Raw genomic sequence first — 18,799 nt, 5'->3', positions numbered from 1 at the left:
TCACATATCTAGAAAGAAAAAAAGAAAAAACGCTTTAAGAAAGCTGAAGCACCTGGGCAACGAAGTATGAATAGAACAAAAAGAATTTCGGAACAGAAGTTTTTGAATGGCAATAATTTAAAGATGAGAAATACACTGGAATAAAACCAGCTACTTACAAAGCAGAGCTATAACTTCAACATTTAATGCAAACTCTTGATCAGTCTTTGGATTCTATTTTTTATTTTTTTGTAACAAATTCTGGCCTGACTGACCTTGTCTGGGAGCAAGTATAGAACTTCAACACAGGGGATTACACATCTTACAGTGCTTCCAGGCATGTGGTGAAGGCACCATACCTACCCTCTACACATCTGGTAAGGTCTGAGACACTACGTTACATAATGCAATGGCTAGCAAATTTAGAAGTGAACAGACACAGAATATAGGGGGAGATGTGCAGATAATGGGACTTTGTTGGTGTGGTCAAGGTAATATACATCATAAAATAATTAGTCTCTCACCTTTAAAGAAACACAAATCACATTCAATGCTTCCTTGATCTGAGGATGATGAGATTCATGAACTAGCTCCTCACAGATCCAAATACCAAGGCTGCAAAGAGCAACACATCTGCAAAACAATAGTTGGAGGATAAATAACTTGAAAGACATACTACAAGAATATGAGCACTTTTTATATTCATGATATGCCCTGCTAAAGCCTAATAAATGCTTTTTTCTACATAAAAAACCTTTACTATCCTGTAACTTAAAAACACAGTCAATCCCAGGCACCTCTGTCAAGGCACAGGGAAGGAACGACCAACTGAAAAAGCAAAAAGCAATTAAAAACTCCTGCATCTCTGCTTGTTTTATGGATTTAAAATATTTTTCTTAACACTTCTAAATGTTTTAATTTCTTGAATTAACATCTTGAATTGATATCATTAATTTATCTTTAAAAAGTATTTTATTTAGGCAGAGGAAAAACTGTAGTGGAAAGTCATCATACCCAGTGTGAGTTTGCTCATATTTCTTTAGAGCTTCTGAGACAAATAAATGGGAGAGGGGTACATTACTTCTTCACATATATTTAAGTATTTTTAGATTGGCAATAACCAAGGATGAATGGAAGAGGAGTAAATGAATGCTAGAAACTATACATTCTGATTAAATATTAAAAATAACTTTTATTGTCGTTTCCTCCTTTAAAATCTGGAAATAGAAGAAAGTGTACAGAATGATTTCAGGAATTACGTAAAATGTTCTGTTAATGCTTGCAACACCACAGTATGACAACTGTGATGTAGTATTGTAGATGGGTAGACACGTTGTAAGGCTCGTTCTTTAACAAGGCAAAAGAATCAACACAGAAATGCCTAGAGTGAGACAGACAGCATCAAGATGTTCCCCTTTGTCTTCCTTATCCGTGTTTGCAGACACTTCTCGATTGTCCCTGCATTCCACAGCAATCTTTGGGACAAAAGGAGTGTTGGGAGTAAGTAAACGACCACCTCAAGGACTAACAATGGACTGACAGTGGACTACCAAGGTGCTAGAAGGCTAGATGACACAGGATCACCAAATAAGACTGTCTTTTGGGCAATCATTGGGGGTGGATAGGGTAATAAATTTGGACATGTAACGAATACGTCATACATGTGAAAATATATCCTGCTCATAAATGATCAACTGTGGGAGCATTCTTGGAGAGTTATCTCAATGCTACCCCAGCAGTGCCAATAAGGAATATCTTGCTTAACAGTAACAAAACTTTGCTGTTAAGTTTCTACTCATCAGCTTCTTTAAATCAACATGCATTCAAAGCAGCAGACAAGGATGAAATTTGCCCAGAAATATCCTGGATGTCATGAGACTGCCGACTTTCCAAATAGGATGGATAATGGCTTAGATACTTACAAACCACTTTGAATTGTAATGGTAGGCCACCGTTTAGATGGCAGTGAAGAGAAGCATGAATAGAATACAAAGTTTTACTTTACAACTTTTAATTTACCTTCTTCAAAACAGTATAACATGTAAAAGTAACTACCAATTTAGAAACTCTTTTTGTGTATGACCTACCGTGCAGGACCAGATGGCTCCTCTCTGGCTGAACTTAACACAGTTTTAATTATGAGCTCCTAAAACAAAGAGGAAAATGCTTACTGGTTTGCCAAATACAAATCACATGAAATGTCTGAAAATTAGAATATTACTATGAGACAGACAGACACATTGCTTAGCTGGCTCTCTAGGGTCGTGGTCAGAACTGTTTGTTGACACTATGTCAACTTCTAGTCTGACAAAGAAGTACATTATTGTGCTAACTCAAGAATATCTCACTGATTCATCCAACACATTTCCATAAAGCACCATGGGGAAAAAAATAAAAGAAAAAAATCCAACATACAAACAAATGACCATCCTGGAGCTAACTTCTGTGAACAGACACGAAGGATATCACAGAATGTATCCATCTGCTGGTTACTTTGAGGCAGGTATTAAATGATTGTTTCTTTTCCCAATCAAAATTCTATTAGCTAAAAAAAATCATTGGAATTATCCATAGGACAAATGATTACAGGGCTTCAAGAATGACATCAAGAATTCTGACTGAACTGCAGCAAAATGTTCCTAAAGCTGAAGGTTACTGTCAAAGTTTATGTAAACACTCCATAAGTTTATCAGTATCAGTTTCACAGTATTTTATAGGAACTATTTGAAATAGCTCATAAAAAAATTTAGTCATTATTTCCTGGAATATCATTATATTAAAATTTAATTGGTGGCAGAATACTATCCAAATAGTCTTTAGATTTCCTACCTTAACATCTGTAAACTGAGACACAGCTATGTCAGGAATGTTTGGGTGAAGAGCTGGTAGTTCATGATATAAATTGGGAAAACAGACAAGAGATCCTAAAAGAACTTGTGCTTCAACTCTTGGTGCCTGAAAGAAAAACAGGTGAGGGGAAACATACTCTTACTGCAGTCACAAAGATGACATTTCTAGCTGCCTTAAATAAGAACAATGTCTGAAGCTCTACACAGTTATCTCTTTTTTCCTTTTCCAAATTCTCTAAAGCTGAGCAAGCTGAGACCATATCCTAGTGGACTGCTATTCATACACACACTATGCCCATTTTCCAAGCTGGCCAAAAGGAAATGAAGGATTTGTTAGGATCACAGAAAAATGACTAAATAACTAGTCCTGGACAGCTAACATTGCTGGACATGATAGACAAAAGCATAAAGACATGTAAAGATCAGTTTTGATAGTGCCTTAAGGGAAACTGAATTTCACAAGTAGTTAAAAGGTGAATTATGTGAGAAGAGTCAAAAGTCATTGACAACTGGACTGGAGTATTTAGGACCTTTCATGAATACAGTCACACAAGATCAACAGAACTTGGACAATCACATCAGTATTACAATAAAAGGCTGAGGATACCTAGGTTCTTTAAGAGCGACTTCTGAATAGGCCAGTGCTATCAGATGTAAGAGCTTCCAAGCCAGACTATGAAAGTCACTGCAGTGTGTATGTATGTGTGTAAATATACGTATATTTCTAACATGAAGTTATAGACAAAATGACCACTTATTTTAGAACATTTTAAAGCACAGATAAATGGTAATCATAAATCCTAGAACTCTAAAATTACTGTTTCAACAGCAATTTTGGCATTCTTCACATTACATTTTCCATAAAGGACTTGCATGCATAGTGTGCTAGAATGAAACACTAACAATGTCTGTATTTGCTTCTACATTGACTTCTTCGGATAAATTAACACCCCAGTCAAGAAAAAATATTGCTCAGTTTTCTCAAATCCTTCTGACTTGCCCATTAATGAGAATGAACCATTGAACACTTACATTGAGAAAAGAAGAAGCTGCCACCCTTCCTGCTGCTACAATGAAATCCATAATAAGCATGGTGGCACCAGGCAAACTAAGTGAAAAGAACTGAGGAGAGCAGTGCTTGATGATTGTATTGACAATATCCTTGCAAGAGGAAGAATAAAAAAGGGGAAAAAATGTCAAGAACATGAACAAATAATGAATAAAAGGCAGATATTGAACAGAAAAGTGGGAATAAACAAGCATGTAAATTCAACTGTGGCCACTGGAACATTCTAGGTTCTATTACTGAGCAAGGAGCAGCACAAAAAAGATAAATTCCATATGTATACTCATCTTAATGTAACAATAGTATACTTCATAGATCGATTTAATCTTGGACACTATCGTACCACCTTTGTATTAAGTCATTAGCATTTAGATTTTAAGAGTTTTACAAATGATAAACAATTCATTTAAATAACTACAGAACAGAGAGAAAGAGATAACCAGCTATTATACAGCATCTTAGAAAGCTTTGAGTTGGAATGAACTTTAAAGAACATCTAGTTCTAAACCCCCCCCACCCATGGGCAGTGTCACTTTCCCCTAGATAAGTTTGCTCATATCTTCTTAACAATATGTTTAAATCCTCTCCAACATGCGTCACCTTACTATAATATTAAAAGAGGTGTTAAGTATTTTTTATGGAATCACAATATAAAGACATAATTACAATGTGTTTTATAACATTGCTGGTGTATAGTCATTCAACACATTAAATTGTAGGATTGTAGACTTAGTGAAGCAGTCACACTTGTGACATGAATCTCTAAAAAGAACATTTGTGCCATGTACTATTTTCAGACTTGATCATATTAAAACATATGAGAAAGATCTTCTCCTCTGATTAAATGTCTTTTCTGGTTTCTATACCTGATGTAGAAATAAACTATGCTAGACATACAGTGATGACAATTTAATTTCCCATTAGCTGAACAGTTGCATTCGGAAGCAAATAAGACCAGTAGACATTAGAGATATTTGTTTCCTTCATTCTTCTGTGCTTCAGTCTGTAGCACACAATCAGTTAAAAAAGACATAATACCTTTTTGTCCTCTTACTTTCTTGAAATGGACAACAAAAAAGCACTTCTGATTACAACAGAGAACATACAGGCCATCTACCAAAGCTTGGAAAAAGTACCAGTCACATTACTCAGCTAAACATCCAGTATTTCTGACAAAACAATTTCATTTTTAGTTCTACTATTCATTTTAACTAGAACATCACAGTTAAACTTACCTGATCAACATGAAGAAGTCCACAGTGCATTATATTGTAGAAATGTGTTAAAAAATCCTTGTTTGGAGATACATCTTGTCTTCGCTTCATTGTCTTACAAATGAGTTTATAAGCATGCAGCTTTCCTTGTTTGTATTTATCAGTCAGCATTGTTGCCTACAGTTTATTTAAAAAAAAAAAAAAAAGTTGATTATTCATGGAAGAAAAAAGTAAATTAAACACTTCTGAAACAACATATTTTTATTTCTGTTTTACTACTTAGTGCTCAAATTTACCTTGAACAGCCACGGTGTTAGAATTCTCAGTGGTGGGATTAAAACTGGTGGAGATGGTGAAGTGAGGTTATCTGTTGAAATACCAAGATTGTCTCTTATCTGCAATTATTAAAATAAAATAAAATAATAGTAAGGGAAATATATCAGGTGGTGGTTGTTCCCTCTGAAAATCCTTCCTTGTTGAATCAGCTTGGATAAGAGGTTCTGGGTTTTTTATTGTTGCTTTTTTGTTTGTTTGTTTGTTTGTTTTTACCTTGGCCAGATTCTGCCACAGTTCACACAGGTAATCAAAAACCTGGGCATGAATCTCTGGATCCATGATGCTGTTGACATCCCCTAAAATTCCTAGCATTCGTCTCCACATCACAGTAGCAACATCTGCGTGCCATCCTGTAAGTGTTCCCCCAGCCATAACACTGCAACATTCTGAAGGGAATTCACCAGTTTCTGCAAAGGAAGAAAAAAGCACAGTGAGATCTACCTCTTTACAGGAAGAAAAGTTCTGCCAGAACTATTACATACATAGTTTCCTTAAAACTGAAAAAGAAAAAAACAAACCAACCAAAGCTGATATTTAGAGTAAGATATTTCTTACCCATTAAACTGACACTGTTTTAACTATGTAACTACTTTCAAATTCACTAGGAGAATTGAATTGTTTTGTTTCTTACATATGGACACATAAGTAACATTCAAGGTCACTACTGGAGCTCTAATTCAGTAACCTAGTGTGGCAGTTCAGCTCTCACCTAGATCCTTCTATGCATCGTTACACATTATCTCTACACACTATAGGAATGGACAGTCCTTTTTAGGTGGAAGATCTGTTTCATTCTAGGTTGTCCGTAGACACATTACAATTTCACATATTTTATGTAGTTAAACAGCCAAAGCAAACTAGCTAAGGAACCACACTTTTAAAGCAGGAAGTATCCACATTCTTCCTTCTGTACCTCTCACATAGGTTTTAAAAACACCTCAGCACCAGAACCTGCTGAGATCTGTAAATCTCACAGCTCCCATAGGCATACAAAATGAAAATGAAATCTGAATTCAGCCTAATCTCATAGCCTCTTCATTTGAAGATCTGGACCACTGTGGTAGAGACACTGATGGTTTCTGGGTTGCAGATTTCAAAGTATAAAGCAAAATGATGGCATTTGTATTCATCAGTAGTCTACTTGAAAGAAAAAAAAGAGTCTATAATACCCATCAGACATTCTTCTGTTTCCAAAAGTCTGAACATGGGAGAAATGAGAACTTTGTGTTTACAAAGTGAATGTATTCTAAAATTCAGTAACTTGGATAGTTAAAGTAATTAAAACTTGTATAAATACTAAAGGGAAAGGAAAAAATAAAAACATTTCTTAAAAATTAGGTCTTATTACTTGTACATCAATGATAAAACTGTCCATGGTAGGACCACATACTAGGTTAAGTTGACACAACCCTATGTATCAAAAAGAACAGTTATAGATACATTGACTAAAAATTCTCTGCTAACAGTTCCAATGAAATACAAGACAAAAATGTAGAAAGGTTTTTGTTTGTTTTCTGAGAAGATAACTGCAATTAAATATTTTTAAAAGTGCAAATGAAATAGCTTAGTACAGGATTGTCTACAGCTAATGGGATACTATCTACTTCACTATATTGCATTCGAAAGAAAGGAAAAACAGGTTTATATTTTCTATTCCAGATATTGCCTAGGTCATCTGGCGTCTGCAAAACAGAGTGGTGGAGCTTCTCATCCAGTTGCAGATCCTTCTGCTCAATATGATCTGCATGAAGAGTGGCAGGAGAGGGTGTCTGTGATCGGGATCCAAGAGCAGATTGGATTGGAGAAGCACTTTCAGAGCCTGCAAATGCAATTTTTAACAGTTACCTTAAAAGACTTTTCTGTTCTTTTGAGCTACTGAAATTTCTAAACACAGCATTAAGAGAAATTTTAAATATTTTAATATAATAAATTTGGCCAAAAAAGAAAATGATTTAGAAACTGCAATCAGATCTCCCTGTGAATGGTGCTCCAAGAAACAACAAATTACACACAGGAAAGGCAAGAGATGAACATCAAAATCAGATAGGTGAACAGACTAACAGAACTCTATTTTCAATCAACATAATTTAAAGTGTGTTTATTCTGCTGCACTTGCAGTGCTCAGAACCAGTCAAATTTCTCTACACATCCCTTCATTTGGGTTTCTCCCCAGTAAAGAATTCAGGGATTGATATTCTTTGATATTTATCTGCTGATCAGAAAATCTGTATGGAGGGAATTTTCTATGTATATTTAGAGGGATGTTATTTCCTTGAAGGAAGAATACAAGCTTTTTGAATGGCAGTGTGCAAAGGCATCTTTCCATGGCCAACACAGAACAACCTCTCTAGGCAGCTACTTGATCTACTCTACAGAGACATTTACGTAGGAGCAGCACACACTTCTACTTTGCTCCTGTACTTCTGCTAAACAAATTTCACTTCCTGGAATTGCTTAAAGATTCTTCCAAAATGGCAAGACCAGACTGAATACTCAGACAACAGTAAAATAAAGAACAGGTATTCACTATTTACTTCCCTACACATCAGCATATTTTAAAATGGAAGAATCAATGTCTCTGAATTTTAACTCCTGGAAAAATGTAACTGATTCAAAAAAATACTACAATACATATGAAGTTCAGCACTGGAGATAAACTAAACTCTAAGGACAAAAAATAAAAGGTGAGGCTCTTAAAAAGAGTAATTTCCCTATATTATTGGTTGTTAAATGTTCTTTCTTTCAAAGAGAATTAAACATTTTAAAGAACTTGATGGAAAATGTGAAGCGTTATCAGAACAGAAACAAAAGTAAACAAATTTCCACTGCTGGACTGAAAAGCAGTGCAGCTTTTACCAACAGTTTATATCAATGCATCTCTGTAGGAGAGATAGACATACATACGAATGTCACTGAATTCTGCAAAATGACGAACTGTGGCAATGCCTTTCCCCTTCCACTTCTACTTCACACACAGAATATTGTTTCACTCCATATTCTGCATTTATAATGAATTATAGGAGAGCATCCAGCTGACACTGTTCGCTTGTTTTCAACATACAAAATTAATGTAAAACACACATTTAAAGGTGGCATAAGAAATTATTTCCTACTTTTCCATTCTGTTCACTAAAAAGGGAGGGACTGAAATAGATCAAGAGAAAGAAAGAGCGATGGGGTAAGGAAGTAGGAGGGAAAAAGGAGGGAATGAGAGATGGAAGAAGGAAGGAAGGAAGAAAGAGAGAGTAGGGGAGGGAGGGAAAGAGATTTTATATGATGGAAAACAGTAGACAGAAATAATGATGGAACATTTGCTGATCTACTGGAGTCTTCTAAGCATTAAAAGTACACATGCTTTTAACTTTGACACTGTGTTTTGAAGTTGAGTTTCCACATGGATCTTCTGGTATCTAATGCACAGTGAATTCAAACTGCAGCTTGCCTATCAGGTGACTCTCTTCATGCATGTAATTTACACTATACAGCTGCCTATCTTTCATAAAATTTTAAAGAAACTGTGTTTTCTAATTACATATGAATATAACAGACAATGGGCTCCAACTTTGTGGGGGCACTGAAGTGCCACACAAAAACCTCCTCTCTAAAACAGTGGTCCAAACAACAAGAAAAGACAGCCACAGAACTTTCTCAGTGGACAACTCAATCATTAATTGCAGTCTTGTCAATTACAATGTGAACTTGGACAAAACAATCAAACAGCAATAAAATCATTAACATACAAACAAACAAACAAAGAACAGATTTTCTGTGAGGACTTTCAACAAGTACATAGCAAAGAGAATAAAAGTCAAGCTGACTATTGTTGAACAAGCTAAACAACAATGTTGAAAAAGTTACTATTGTGATTCTTTCAACAGAAAGGCAATTTTTGAATGTGAAAATAGTTGCAAGAAACTCAAGACAGTCCTTAAGAATTCTCTGAAAATGTGGTTTGATTTGTCACAGAGAACAGAACCTATATAGGTGTAAGCTGTCACAAATAGGTACTTGTTCCACACTTCTGTTGGGCAGTGTTGACAGTTATGGAACAAGGAATATAAAAAAATGTCTATGGATTTCCCTAATTTTCATTCACAAAATATGGTAAGAGATTTTCCTTCTAAATGCTCCTCAGAGAGAAAGATTTTCTCTTTCAGAATGCAGCCCATTCAGTTTGCTCACCTGTATCATTTGACAATTGCTGATCTAACCATTATTCTCCCTCTTTTTCAAGAAACGTTTGTAAAATAAATTGGTAGGGCCTCAAGTCTGACTGAGGCTGTGGAACTCTAGTTTGTAAAAGACTATTTCATGAGAAAAAAAAAAAAAAAAAAAAGGAACAATACTAATAGAAAAATAAGTGACACAAATGAAAACTGATCTTACAGGTCACAATAACATTTTGCATATTATATAAGATTCAAATTTCACAACAGACAATATAGTGAAGTTAAGAGACAAAGGAATTCCATAAGAGTTCTGCATACTAGTTTGAAAGCACTGGCAAAGCCTTTCAAGAAAAAATAGCTTACTGAAAATTAGCTATTTGACTACAGTAATATAAAAGCACTTGTAAGACCTAGCTTGCATTATGTGCTAACAGTTTTCTCTGATAACTGTACAGGTTTCCTCACTAAAGATTTAAAACAGATTTAGCACCAAGTCATGGATTATGAAGGTAACTACCATTTGTAATTTCACCCATCAGTATTTAATGGCATTAACAAAATGACTGAAAATCAAGAATCATCTTCTACAGAATAGATTCATTGCAGAAGCTGAATCTTGAACTCTTCAAGATGGGTGGAAAAATTCTGAAACAAATGATTATTTATTAACTATTTTACCAGTAACAGTTGCAGCTTCAGCAGACAACGGTTGCTGATTCAGACTACTTGTTTCCGAATCTATATGGAGTGTAGTTAGACTGGCTACTTCTTGTTCCTCAGCACTCTGTTGTTGTCCTGAAATTGCATCAGCGTCAGCGGAAGCTGGTGTCCCTGCCTCTGTGCCAAAGCTGAAATCTGTATGAGGAAAGAGCTGTATTAACTGATAACTTAAAAATACCACTAATATAAAATACAAAAGCCTAGCACCTCCAAAATCCTCCATGTAAAACTTGTATGTACATCTCCTATGCTTCCAACACACTGTTGCACAATTTACATAAGATGTAAAAGCAGAAAGTAATTGGCTATTATGGACATTCTCATTTCTGTCACAAAACTGCGACTGAACTTCTGGAGGAGACATTCCTATTGCATGTCCTGTATTCTGCTTAGTCGCTGTAAGTGTACCTAAATGAGAATAAAGTAAAAATAATGGAAAATTACATTAAGGAATTTATTTGCAAAATTTATAAGCTTAGAAATAGCCAACTTGTTCATTAAAGTACTAACTTCAAGCTAAAAATATTACAGCAAATGGCATTCTGGCAAATTGCTTTCTCAACACTTAAGATATCACATTGAAACAGTTTAATTAGCATCACTTAGCTACCTACATCTACATATCCAAAATATACATAGAAATACAATAAATACTTCTACCAAATAAACAGTGTTACTCTCTTACGTAATACAAAAAATTCATAGTTCTAGGTAAGTGCAATAACCCCTTCATATTCATATAAGTACGAACAGATGCAGGAAATGAATGAAAAACATATTAAGCCATTTTAAAAAAGCATACTAATTTTACCATGATAACACATTATCTTTATCAATCTATAGCTACACAAAGACCACTGTAAAAATAATAGATGACCTCCTCAACATTTTACCTAAACTTTTTTTTCAGAAGAATTAAAATAAATTCTGAAGCAATCTTTCGTTTTTACATGCTATGCATAGCAAACTCCAAAGACAGTATTGTTTCCTAACTTCCAGGCACTGTCATTCAGCTATTGTAGAGCAATATGTTTCAGTGCTGTTTTGCTCATTAGTATAGTACACAAATGCTAGCCTCTCTCATGAATTCTTCCTTGTTCCATTAAATTAGCGGTGAATTCAATGGGGAATCAAGTTACGCTCTCTTTACAGAAGAGTACTGGTATTTAACTTACAAAAATTAGGAAAAAGAAGTTCACAAGCAGTCAACCAAAAATGTTCCTACTTTTGGAAAAGTATACTTGCTTTCAAATTTGCGTCCGTCATACTGAAAAGCACTGAACGAGTCTGAGTGGCTATCAGAACTGATGAGGTCACTGCTGCCTGCACTAGCAGGTGATGTCCATTCGGAAGGCACGCCTGGGTCATCTATAGGACGCATTTGATTCTGTTTGTTCAGTACATCAGGAAGGTCTTTTGGAACTTCCAGGCTGCCAGGACTGCTTCCTCGTCTTGTCACATTCTAAATATTGAAGAGACATGAAGTATTTTACAATCTGGGATGGCTTATTTACTTATAATGGGAAAAGCAATCACAAATTCACAAATGTCTATATGCAACCAATTGTTCACATGCACCTAAGCCAAAAATTGTCATCGTCGTACAGAGGCAACACTTTCCACAACCCCGGAAAGCAAGAAGCGAAGAACCCATGCCATCACACAATTCAATAAATATCCATTTTGCTTTCACAACGGATGTTTGGGCACAAACCTTAAAAGACCTGGATTCAAACCAAAATATGCCCCGCTTATATTTGGTAAGACTTTGGAACTTAAAAATAAAACATACACCAATAAAAATAAATAAATAAACATACACCACAAGCAAAAGAATTTTCCTAATTCACACAGTAATATACTTATGGCTAAGCCAAAACCTTAGCAATGATTTAAGACAGCATACAGAAGAAACAAGACATACATTTTTGCTCATGTAAACGCACGCTGCTCTACTTGAGTCTTTCTTTAAGACACTCATCACAGAGCAGAAAGGGCAGTGAAAAGTACTGCTGTGTGCTTCAGTGGGAACTAAGATAAACATGGATAAGCCTTTTTATGAAACAGCTTGAATCCTTTATGCATTGAAAATCAAGGGACTGAAGGTGAATTATTTTATGTCTCATCACTTCACTTCTCCTTTTAATATCCTGCTACAAATTAGCTATATACTTCAACTGATAATTCTGATAAGTTTTAGTATTCAATAGACCAAGCAATCTAAAAACAGTAAACTGGTACTTCATTTTTTTAAGACAAAATATCCATTTTTTCTGCATTAGATTGCAACATCAAGAGCAGGCAAAGTTTCATAATATTGATTCAAGCTTACCTTGGGCTGTGTCTTTTCCTATGTGAGGAAAGTATCATTTTTTAATATGTTTACTAATAGTTTTTGAATGTTGATCAACATCAACATTCTTGCCCATCTATATGAACATGAATAGTGCTCCCTATTCTTTTTCTTTTCTCTCCTGTGATCAGTTGTGATGATTTCTGTTTTATTGATTTGCATCCTGAAGTTTATATTTAATATATTTCAATACAGATTTTTCACCTTGTAACTCCAGATGAAACAAAGTTTGTTAAAACTAAATTCAAAGCAACAGAGTAAAAAGCACACATTTGAAGAAATCCTACAGGTCCTCTCTTGCCATCTATCAAACACAATGGCAAATTAATTTTTGCAATCATTTTGAAGAATCTTCTTCTGGTTCCTTATTAGCAACAACTAAGATATTCATTGGCAACTTTTTATAGAAGCACCTCTAAGATATTATTTTTTTTCAGGAGAAAAAGGTTAATCTAGAAGAATACAGCTTTCAACCAATCTCAATTATTACCCATTCTGTTCATTTTCAACATTTCTTTGAATATTTCCCCCTTCTCTGACACTTAGAACACTTCAAATCAGTCGCTCTGTTTGGTAAATGCTCAAAGGTAACCAGAAATCATCGACTTAAAATTGATTGAATTTTTTCATTATGAATCATAACCACAATGACGTTGCTGGAAAAGTGTAGGAATAAATAATACAAAAGATAGCTCTATTAACAGAAAGTTATTTGAAAGATCCTAATCAACACTTCTAAGTGAAAGAAAAAATAAAAAAAGAAGGAAAAACATACAAATGCAGTTTTGTAGTCTGTTTCACTAACTAAAATTGTAGAGAATAGTACTGCACTCCTGTACTCCAGTATGGAGCCTAAATACAGCAACACAAAAAGGACTGCAAATTTACATATAAACATTAGCTTTGGAACTGCTTGTGTAAGACAACCTTTTTAGTTGTAATTAAAATCATTTAATTCAGTGAGACTAGACACCTGACAGTTACTTCTGCATGCTTGAAGAATGAAATTCTAATAGATATGATATCAAGTATGCATAAAATAACATGAACTTGTGCCAAAAATTTACAGCCAAGGAATACTTTAGTGATATTCTGAATTCTTTCCTATGCATAAAATCCAGAGTAAGATGAAATCTTAATAAGGAGTGAGCTGACTTATAAATCACAAACAACCTGATTATTCACATGTACCTGCAGACGTACATATCATTAATATAGGAAGCTTAAAGGCTTACCAGTGTACTACCACTGCGGAGTCTCTCAGCTATAAATTCATCCATGAGATCAGGAACATTCGTATTGCTACTGCCAATATCACTATCAATAGGGTGCAGCTTTTGACTCATGTCCTCTCTATTAGCTAAAAGCAAATGAATAACTGTATATAGTAAAGAACACACCAACACATATTCCAAACAAAAGACTGCAAACAAAGAAGCCCTGCCAATAAACAGAAATTAAAAATTCAAAATTGCCAAACATGCATTTTAAGACTTCCCACTTTTTAAGCAGATTCTACTGTAGGAATTAGTAAAACCACTTCTTCCCACTAAGCAGGTGTTAGTCAATTTCCAGTACAATCTTTAGGAGCAAGAAAGCTTATAGGTAAGCACTACTTAAAGTTGTTAATGCTTGCTTTAAGGATACAGCATGTATTCTTCCTCCATGTCACAAAAAAATATACTAAGTCCTAACAATTTTATACAATTCCTACAGGCATTCCTTCTTCATTGCACTCTTAATAAAGAGCAGTGTAGTAGGAAAAGCACACTAGGCTGCAACATAAAATAATGACAAATGCCAATGTGGCACTGTATACGTTTAGTATAAATAGTGCAAATAAAAAAATGTTATGTAATAAAATAACATGCTACTATTTGGAATGAAAATTCGATCTCTGGATGATCAATGGCGATGAACAATTAAGTTCACTCAATTATCAATCTGAATTGTTGATAAATTATTTTCTGTATTTGACTGTGGATGCTACACCCAGCTGCATGATCCTCTAAAGTTTTCAGGTTACTTCAGTTCTTTTTCCCTATGTAATAATTTTTTCCTCAGTGTGCTTTCTCTTGGGACCACAATAGGGTTTTCTTTTATCCTAATATTGAGGCTCTGCTAGACATTACGGATTTCAAATAATTTTTTTTCTAGATTTCTCTTTCAGAACATCAGATTCTGCAGAGAAGCAGAGAACTTTTTTGAGGAACGTGACAATGACATCACTGCCCACTTGTCATGGTGCTACGCTTTCACAGACTGCCCTCAGGTGGCATTAACATCTCAATGCAGGATGCGTTACAGAATATGCCGTTAATCATGCCAGTGTAAAAAGGAGAATAAAGAAAACCTACATTACTGCTGAAAGTTAATTTAATGCTCATTTAAGGTTATTTATGATTTGAACTAAGCCAATGGATATTAGAGCCACAGCCTTCTTTTTTTGTTCAGTCCACGGAGGTCTCATAGTAAGCAGGAGGACTATCAGGAGACCTTCATGAACATCAATGATTCCAAACAAAAAAGAAAGCAACGAAAGACATTGCCAAGATGTAACTGTATCCGTTTTGATGAGTGCACACAGAAAGGCCTACTGCAGAATTCAAAAAAGATTCACACAAAACTGTAAGACTACTCACAGAGAACTGTCATAACAAAATCATTCCAGTAACAGCTTTCTGTTCTAAACTACTTTTAAAAAGGTATCTAAACTGACTTCTAAATGTAAATTTGAGGGGCCTTTTTGTTTTGGAGGAGGATTATAAGGAGGGGGGAGAGGTGGAGGAAGAAAATACACTAAATGAACCAGAAATGAAATTAATTGAACCTAGCTGGTAGGTAGCCAGGTCCTTCTGACAAGCAAACTAGTTGGAGCAGAATAGTACATTCTGATATAATGTGCACATGCCAGTCATTCAATAGGCTGAATTCTGAGGCTCTGTATGGTAGATGAAAATGCAGAATTTTCAAGGCTTAGTCTTTATTAGGTCATTTACTGTCTGTTCCTCTTCCCTAACCTGATGGTCTTCAGCAGCAAAGAGGTTCACAACCAAATATTTTTAAAAGGAAAATTAGTAATTTAAAGTATGTAGAAGTAACTTAGGCTGGGAGAAAAATCAGCTGGCTATAGGCGCATGCATAACCAAACAGGAAAAGCAGTGATCATCCCAAAGCCTTTTGATTGCTTATCATAGCTTGCTTCAGTTGCATTAAGCCAAACTGGTGCTGCCTTTCTCCTTTTGCACTCTGCACACTGTCAGTGCTCACCTGCAGCTTTCCTTCCAAAATAGCCCATTACATGACTGTACAGATCCCTCAGTGGAGCCTCTGCTGGCATTCTGTTCTGTCTCTGTGGGGAAACATTTGCCTTCGGCTTCGAAAGAGCATGGACAACAGTTTTATAAACACCACCCAGGGAGCCCTGCTGTTGCGCTGACTCCTGACCTGATGATCTAAATGCACTACGATTATGGAACTGATTAACTGCAATACTTTCCTTTTGCAGCACGGCTGCTTGAGTTTCCGTAATTTCCTTACTTTGCTTGCTACTAAGTGAAGCAGCATTGATTGCGTCTAGAGGTCTATATATTCCAGGTCTAACCAGCTCTGTGGCAGCTGATGAGCTGGTGCTTGTACCACTATTGCTGTTGCCACTACCGCTACCGCTGAAGCCACTAAGCTTACGAAGTCTTGCTTTCCAAGCAGCCTCTTTGTTCTCAAGAGGATTGTAAAACTGAACTGATTCTGTAGATGGTCTAAACGTTACATGAACACTATTTCTCTTTTTAGCTGTTATTTTCATGATCTTGGCCCTGTGAGTTACGGTTTCAGATAAACTCCTTTTAGTTGGTGACAGCTTGCTTGTACCTGTGATGTGAGGCATTTGAGGGTTAACTTGTGCTTTAGGAAGAATTTTCTTTGCATGCATAACACGTGAGTTGGTTATTCTTTCATTAAACTGAGCACTTTTATGCTTTTCAGCTAATGCTGCTTCCACGGCTGAATCTACTTCAGCTTCAGTGGCTGCTTGCCTGTACAGATATCTTTTTCCTTCTTTGATGCTAGGACTACTTGGCCCATGATCAAACAGATTTTCACACTGTTTATCAATATTTAACTGTCTGACTTTATCGAGTGCTTCATTTCTTGCAAAAATGTCTATTTGAGTAGGTGCAATATTACTTATAAAGCCACTTTGGTTTTGTTCTAGGTGCAGCTCTGGGTTATCAGGTCTTTCTGTAACAGTGATGCTATTCGTGCATTGACCAGTTTGATCACTATTTTCTAATCCATCCAGTGGTAATCTATCATTCCTATTTACTGATGTATCACCTTCGTGAGCAGAAGCCTCACATTCATCTATCTCAAAGTTACCGCAAAGTTCTTCTTTTTCTTTAAGATATTCTCTCAGAGAGGAAAGAAGATCATCTTCACCTTCAAGGTCAACATACTGGTTTTGTTCAAAGGTTGTGTTTTCAAATTCTACTGGCCCTATTAAGTGACAAAGATGGTCATAAATACTATCCCCAACTTCCAAGGAGGACTCTCTGCTATTTGAATCAGTAATATGGCTTTCAGTGGATCTATGCATTGAAGAGGTCTCAGTGGAACTCTGTAAACTTGGAGCGTGATGGGATGAACTGTCAATGACAGGAACTGCACCTTTGGCTCGTTCAACTGCGAATGGTTCCAGGATGTCAGAGGTGCTGCTACTTCGTGGCAGTGGTTGTTCCTCACTTAATGCACCAAAAACTTCACTTGGAGCATCCTCACTCTGTGAAAAATGTCTGACTCGAGGTGGACGTGGAAGAATTTGAGCATCATCAATGTCTGTAGGAAAAAAGTGTATGTAATACAAACCAGAGTTCATATAGTAAGATAAAATTTATTTACTGCTACATTCTAATTAGGACTGAAAAAGCCAGGAAAGTCCAGAGCCTTGTTCAATTATGTACAATGAAAATATTTTTTCAGTACTAGAGTGTTAAAAACAAACGCACATAATAACCAGTACAAAATGCAATATAAATGAGTTAGAGCATCAGAACATAGTTTTAAATGTTAACATGCATGAGAACAAACAGTGAGACCATGGAACATTTGGAAATACAGTTAAAGCTAGGGCTGTGCCAATAAGTTCAATAATTCAAGCAATATTATTCCATCTATCTTGAAGAAATGTTAACCTGCAATATAAATGAGCTCAACAGTACTACTCTTCATAGAATTTACATCTTCAGAAAATACAAAACTCCAAGGAGAACATGAAAGTTTTCTGGCAAATCAGAATTGTCTACTGAAGAGATAAACTATTACGTTTTTCATAACTTGTGTGGAAATGCATAAATCACTGAAATATCAGAAATAATAGTAATGTACAGTTATAAATATTATGGCAAACATAATATAGTGTATATCTGAAGACTTAGATTTTTTATTTTTATTTATTAATTTTTTTAAGTTCTTAAATGACAAAGAAGAGCTGAAGATTACTATAAATGATGGATATACTTATATATTTATAATACATCTTCTTTCCCTAGAAAGATGCTTTGTGGAATGTCTCATCTTGAAATTCCAAAACTAAATGCTAAATGGAATTTAACCTCTCCATCTTCTTTCAGTTTTACCCAAGGAACTCATAAGAATTGTCAAATTAAGAGTTTGATAACAAAGATATTGAACAAATCCTGCAGCCACACAATAGTTAACATTGGAGTAAAATCACTTTTACTTACAAGACAAGAACATTTGTTATGATCATTTAAATCAGTAATTCCTTGTCTCTCTTGAGGCTGCAAATACTTCACCATTAGTGCAAATAATAGTTAACTGCAATGAAAGCAGTCAACATGGGCCACTGAGGAAATATACAGAAATACAGTCAGCCCACTTCATGTTATCCACCAAAATAAAAAGCTTTCACATCCCTCATCGATTTTTTCTAATAAATAGGAATACTACATACTATAAAACCTATGATAAAGGCAAGGATAAGGGTCTCTTGAAAAAATGTCATGGATTCATTACTTTTCATGGGATAGGAACTTGAAGCATAAGGTAAAAACAGATTAGTCAGTTTTCCATTGGCTTTGTTTTCATAGAATCAC

The 18,799-nt window shown here is 35.3% G+C and overlaps 1 protein-coding gene across 14 annotated transcripts in view; it reads right to left on the bottom strand.

The window, feature by feature from the left end:
* Positions 1–18,799, bottom strand: part of RALGAPA1 (Ral GTPase activating protein catalytic subunit alpha 1) — a 109,556-nt gene that overhangs the window by 53,016 nt on the left and 37,741 nt on the right. For 8 of the 14 annotated variants that reach the window (XR_011903849.1, XM_072338969.1, XM_072338970.1 and 5 more), the window contains 12 exons: positions 15,957–17,519; positions 13,922–14,046; positions 11,579–11,795; positions 10,292–10,468; positions 7,111–7,263; positions 5,658–5,851; positions 5,405–5,503; positions 5,130–5,285; positions 3,861–3,989; positions 2,809–2,934; positions 2,067–2,125; positions 504–612 (listed from right to left, as the gene is read on the bottom strand). Coding sequence is in view for 13 of the 14 variants with exons in the window: in XM_072338969.1 (XP_072195070.1) it covers positions 504–612; positions 2,067–2,125; positions 2,809–2,934; positions 3,861–3,989; positions 5,130–5,285; positions 5,405–5,503; positions 5,658–5,851; positions 7,111–7,263; positions 10,292–10,468; positions 11,579–11,795; positions 13,922–14,046; positions 15,957–17,519 (3,107 nt within the window). In the remaining variant the exon portion in view is untranslated. Of the gene's footprint in view, positions 1–503; positions 613–2,066; positions 2,126–2,808; positions 2,935–3,860; positions 3,990–5,129; positions 5,286–5,404; positions 5,504–5,657; positions 5,852–7,110; positions 7,264–10,291; positions 10,469–10,540; positions 10,742–11,578; positions 11,796–13,921; positions 14,047–15,956; positions 17,520–18,799 lie in introns of all 14 variants that reach the window. The other 6 variants (XM_072338978.1, XM_072338979.1, XM_072338980.1 and 3 more) reach the window with 3 other exon arrangements.

This window comes from Excalfactoria chinensis, chromosome 5 (assembly GCF_039878825.1).
Source record: "Excalfactoria chinensis isolate bCotChi1 chromosome 5, bCotChi1.hap2, whole genome shotgun sequence".
NCBI classification, from domain to species: domain Eukaryota; kingdom Metazoa; phylum Chordata; class Aves; order Galliformes; family Phasianidae; genus Excalfactoria; species Excalfactoria chinensis.
This window is presented reverse-complemented; position numbering and strand designations above follow the sequence as displayed.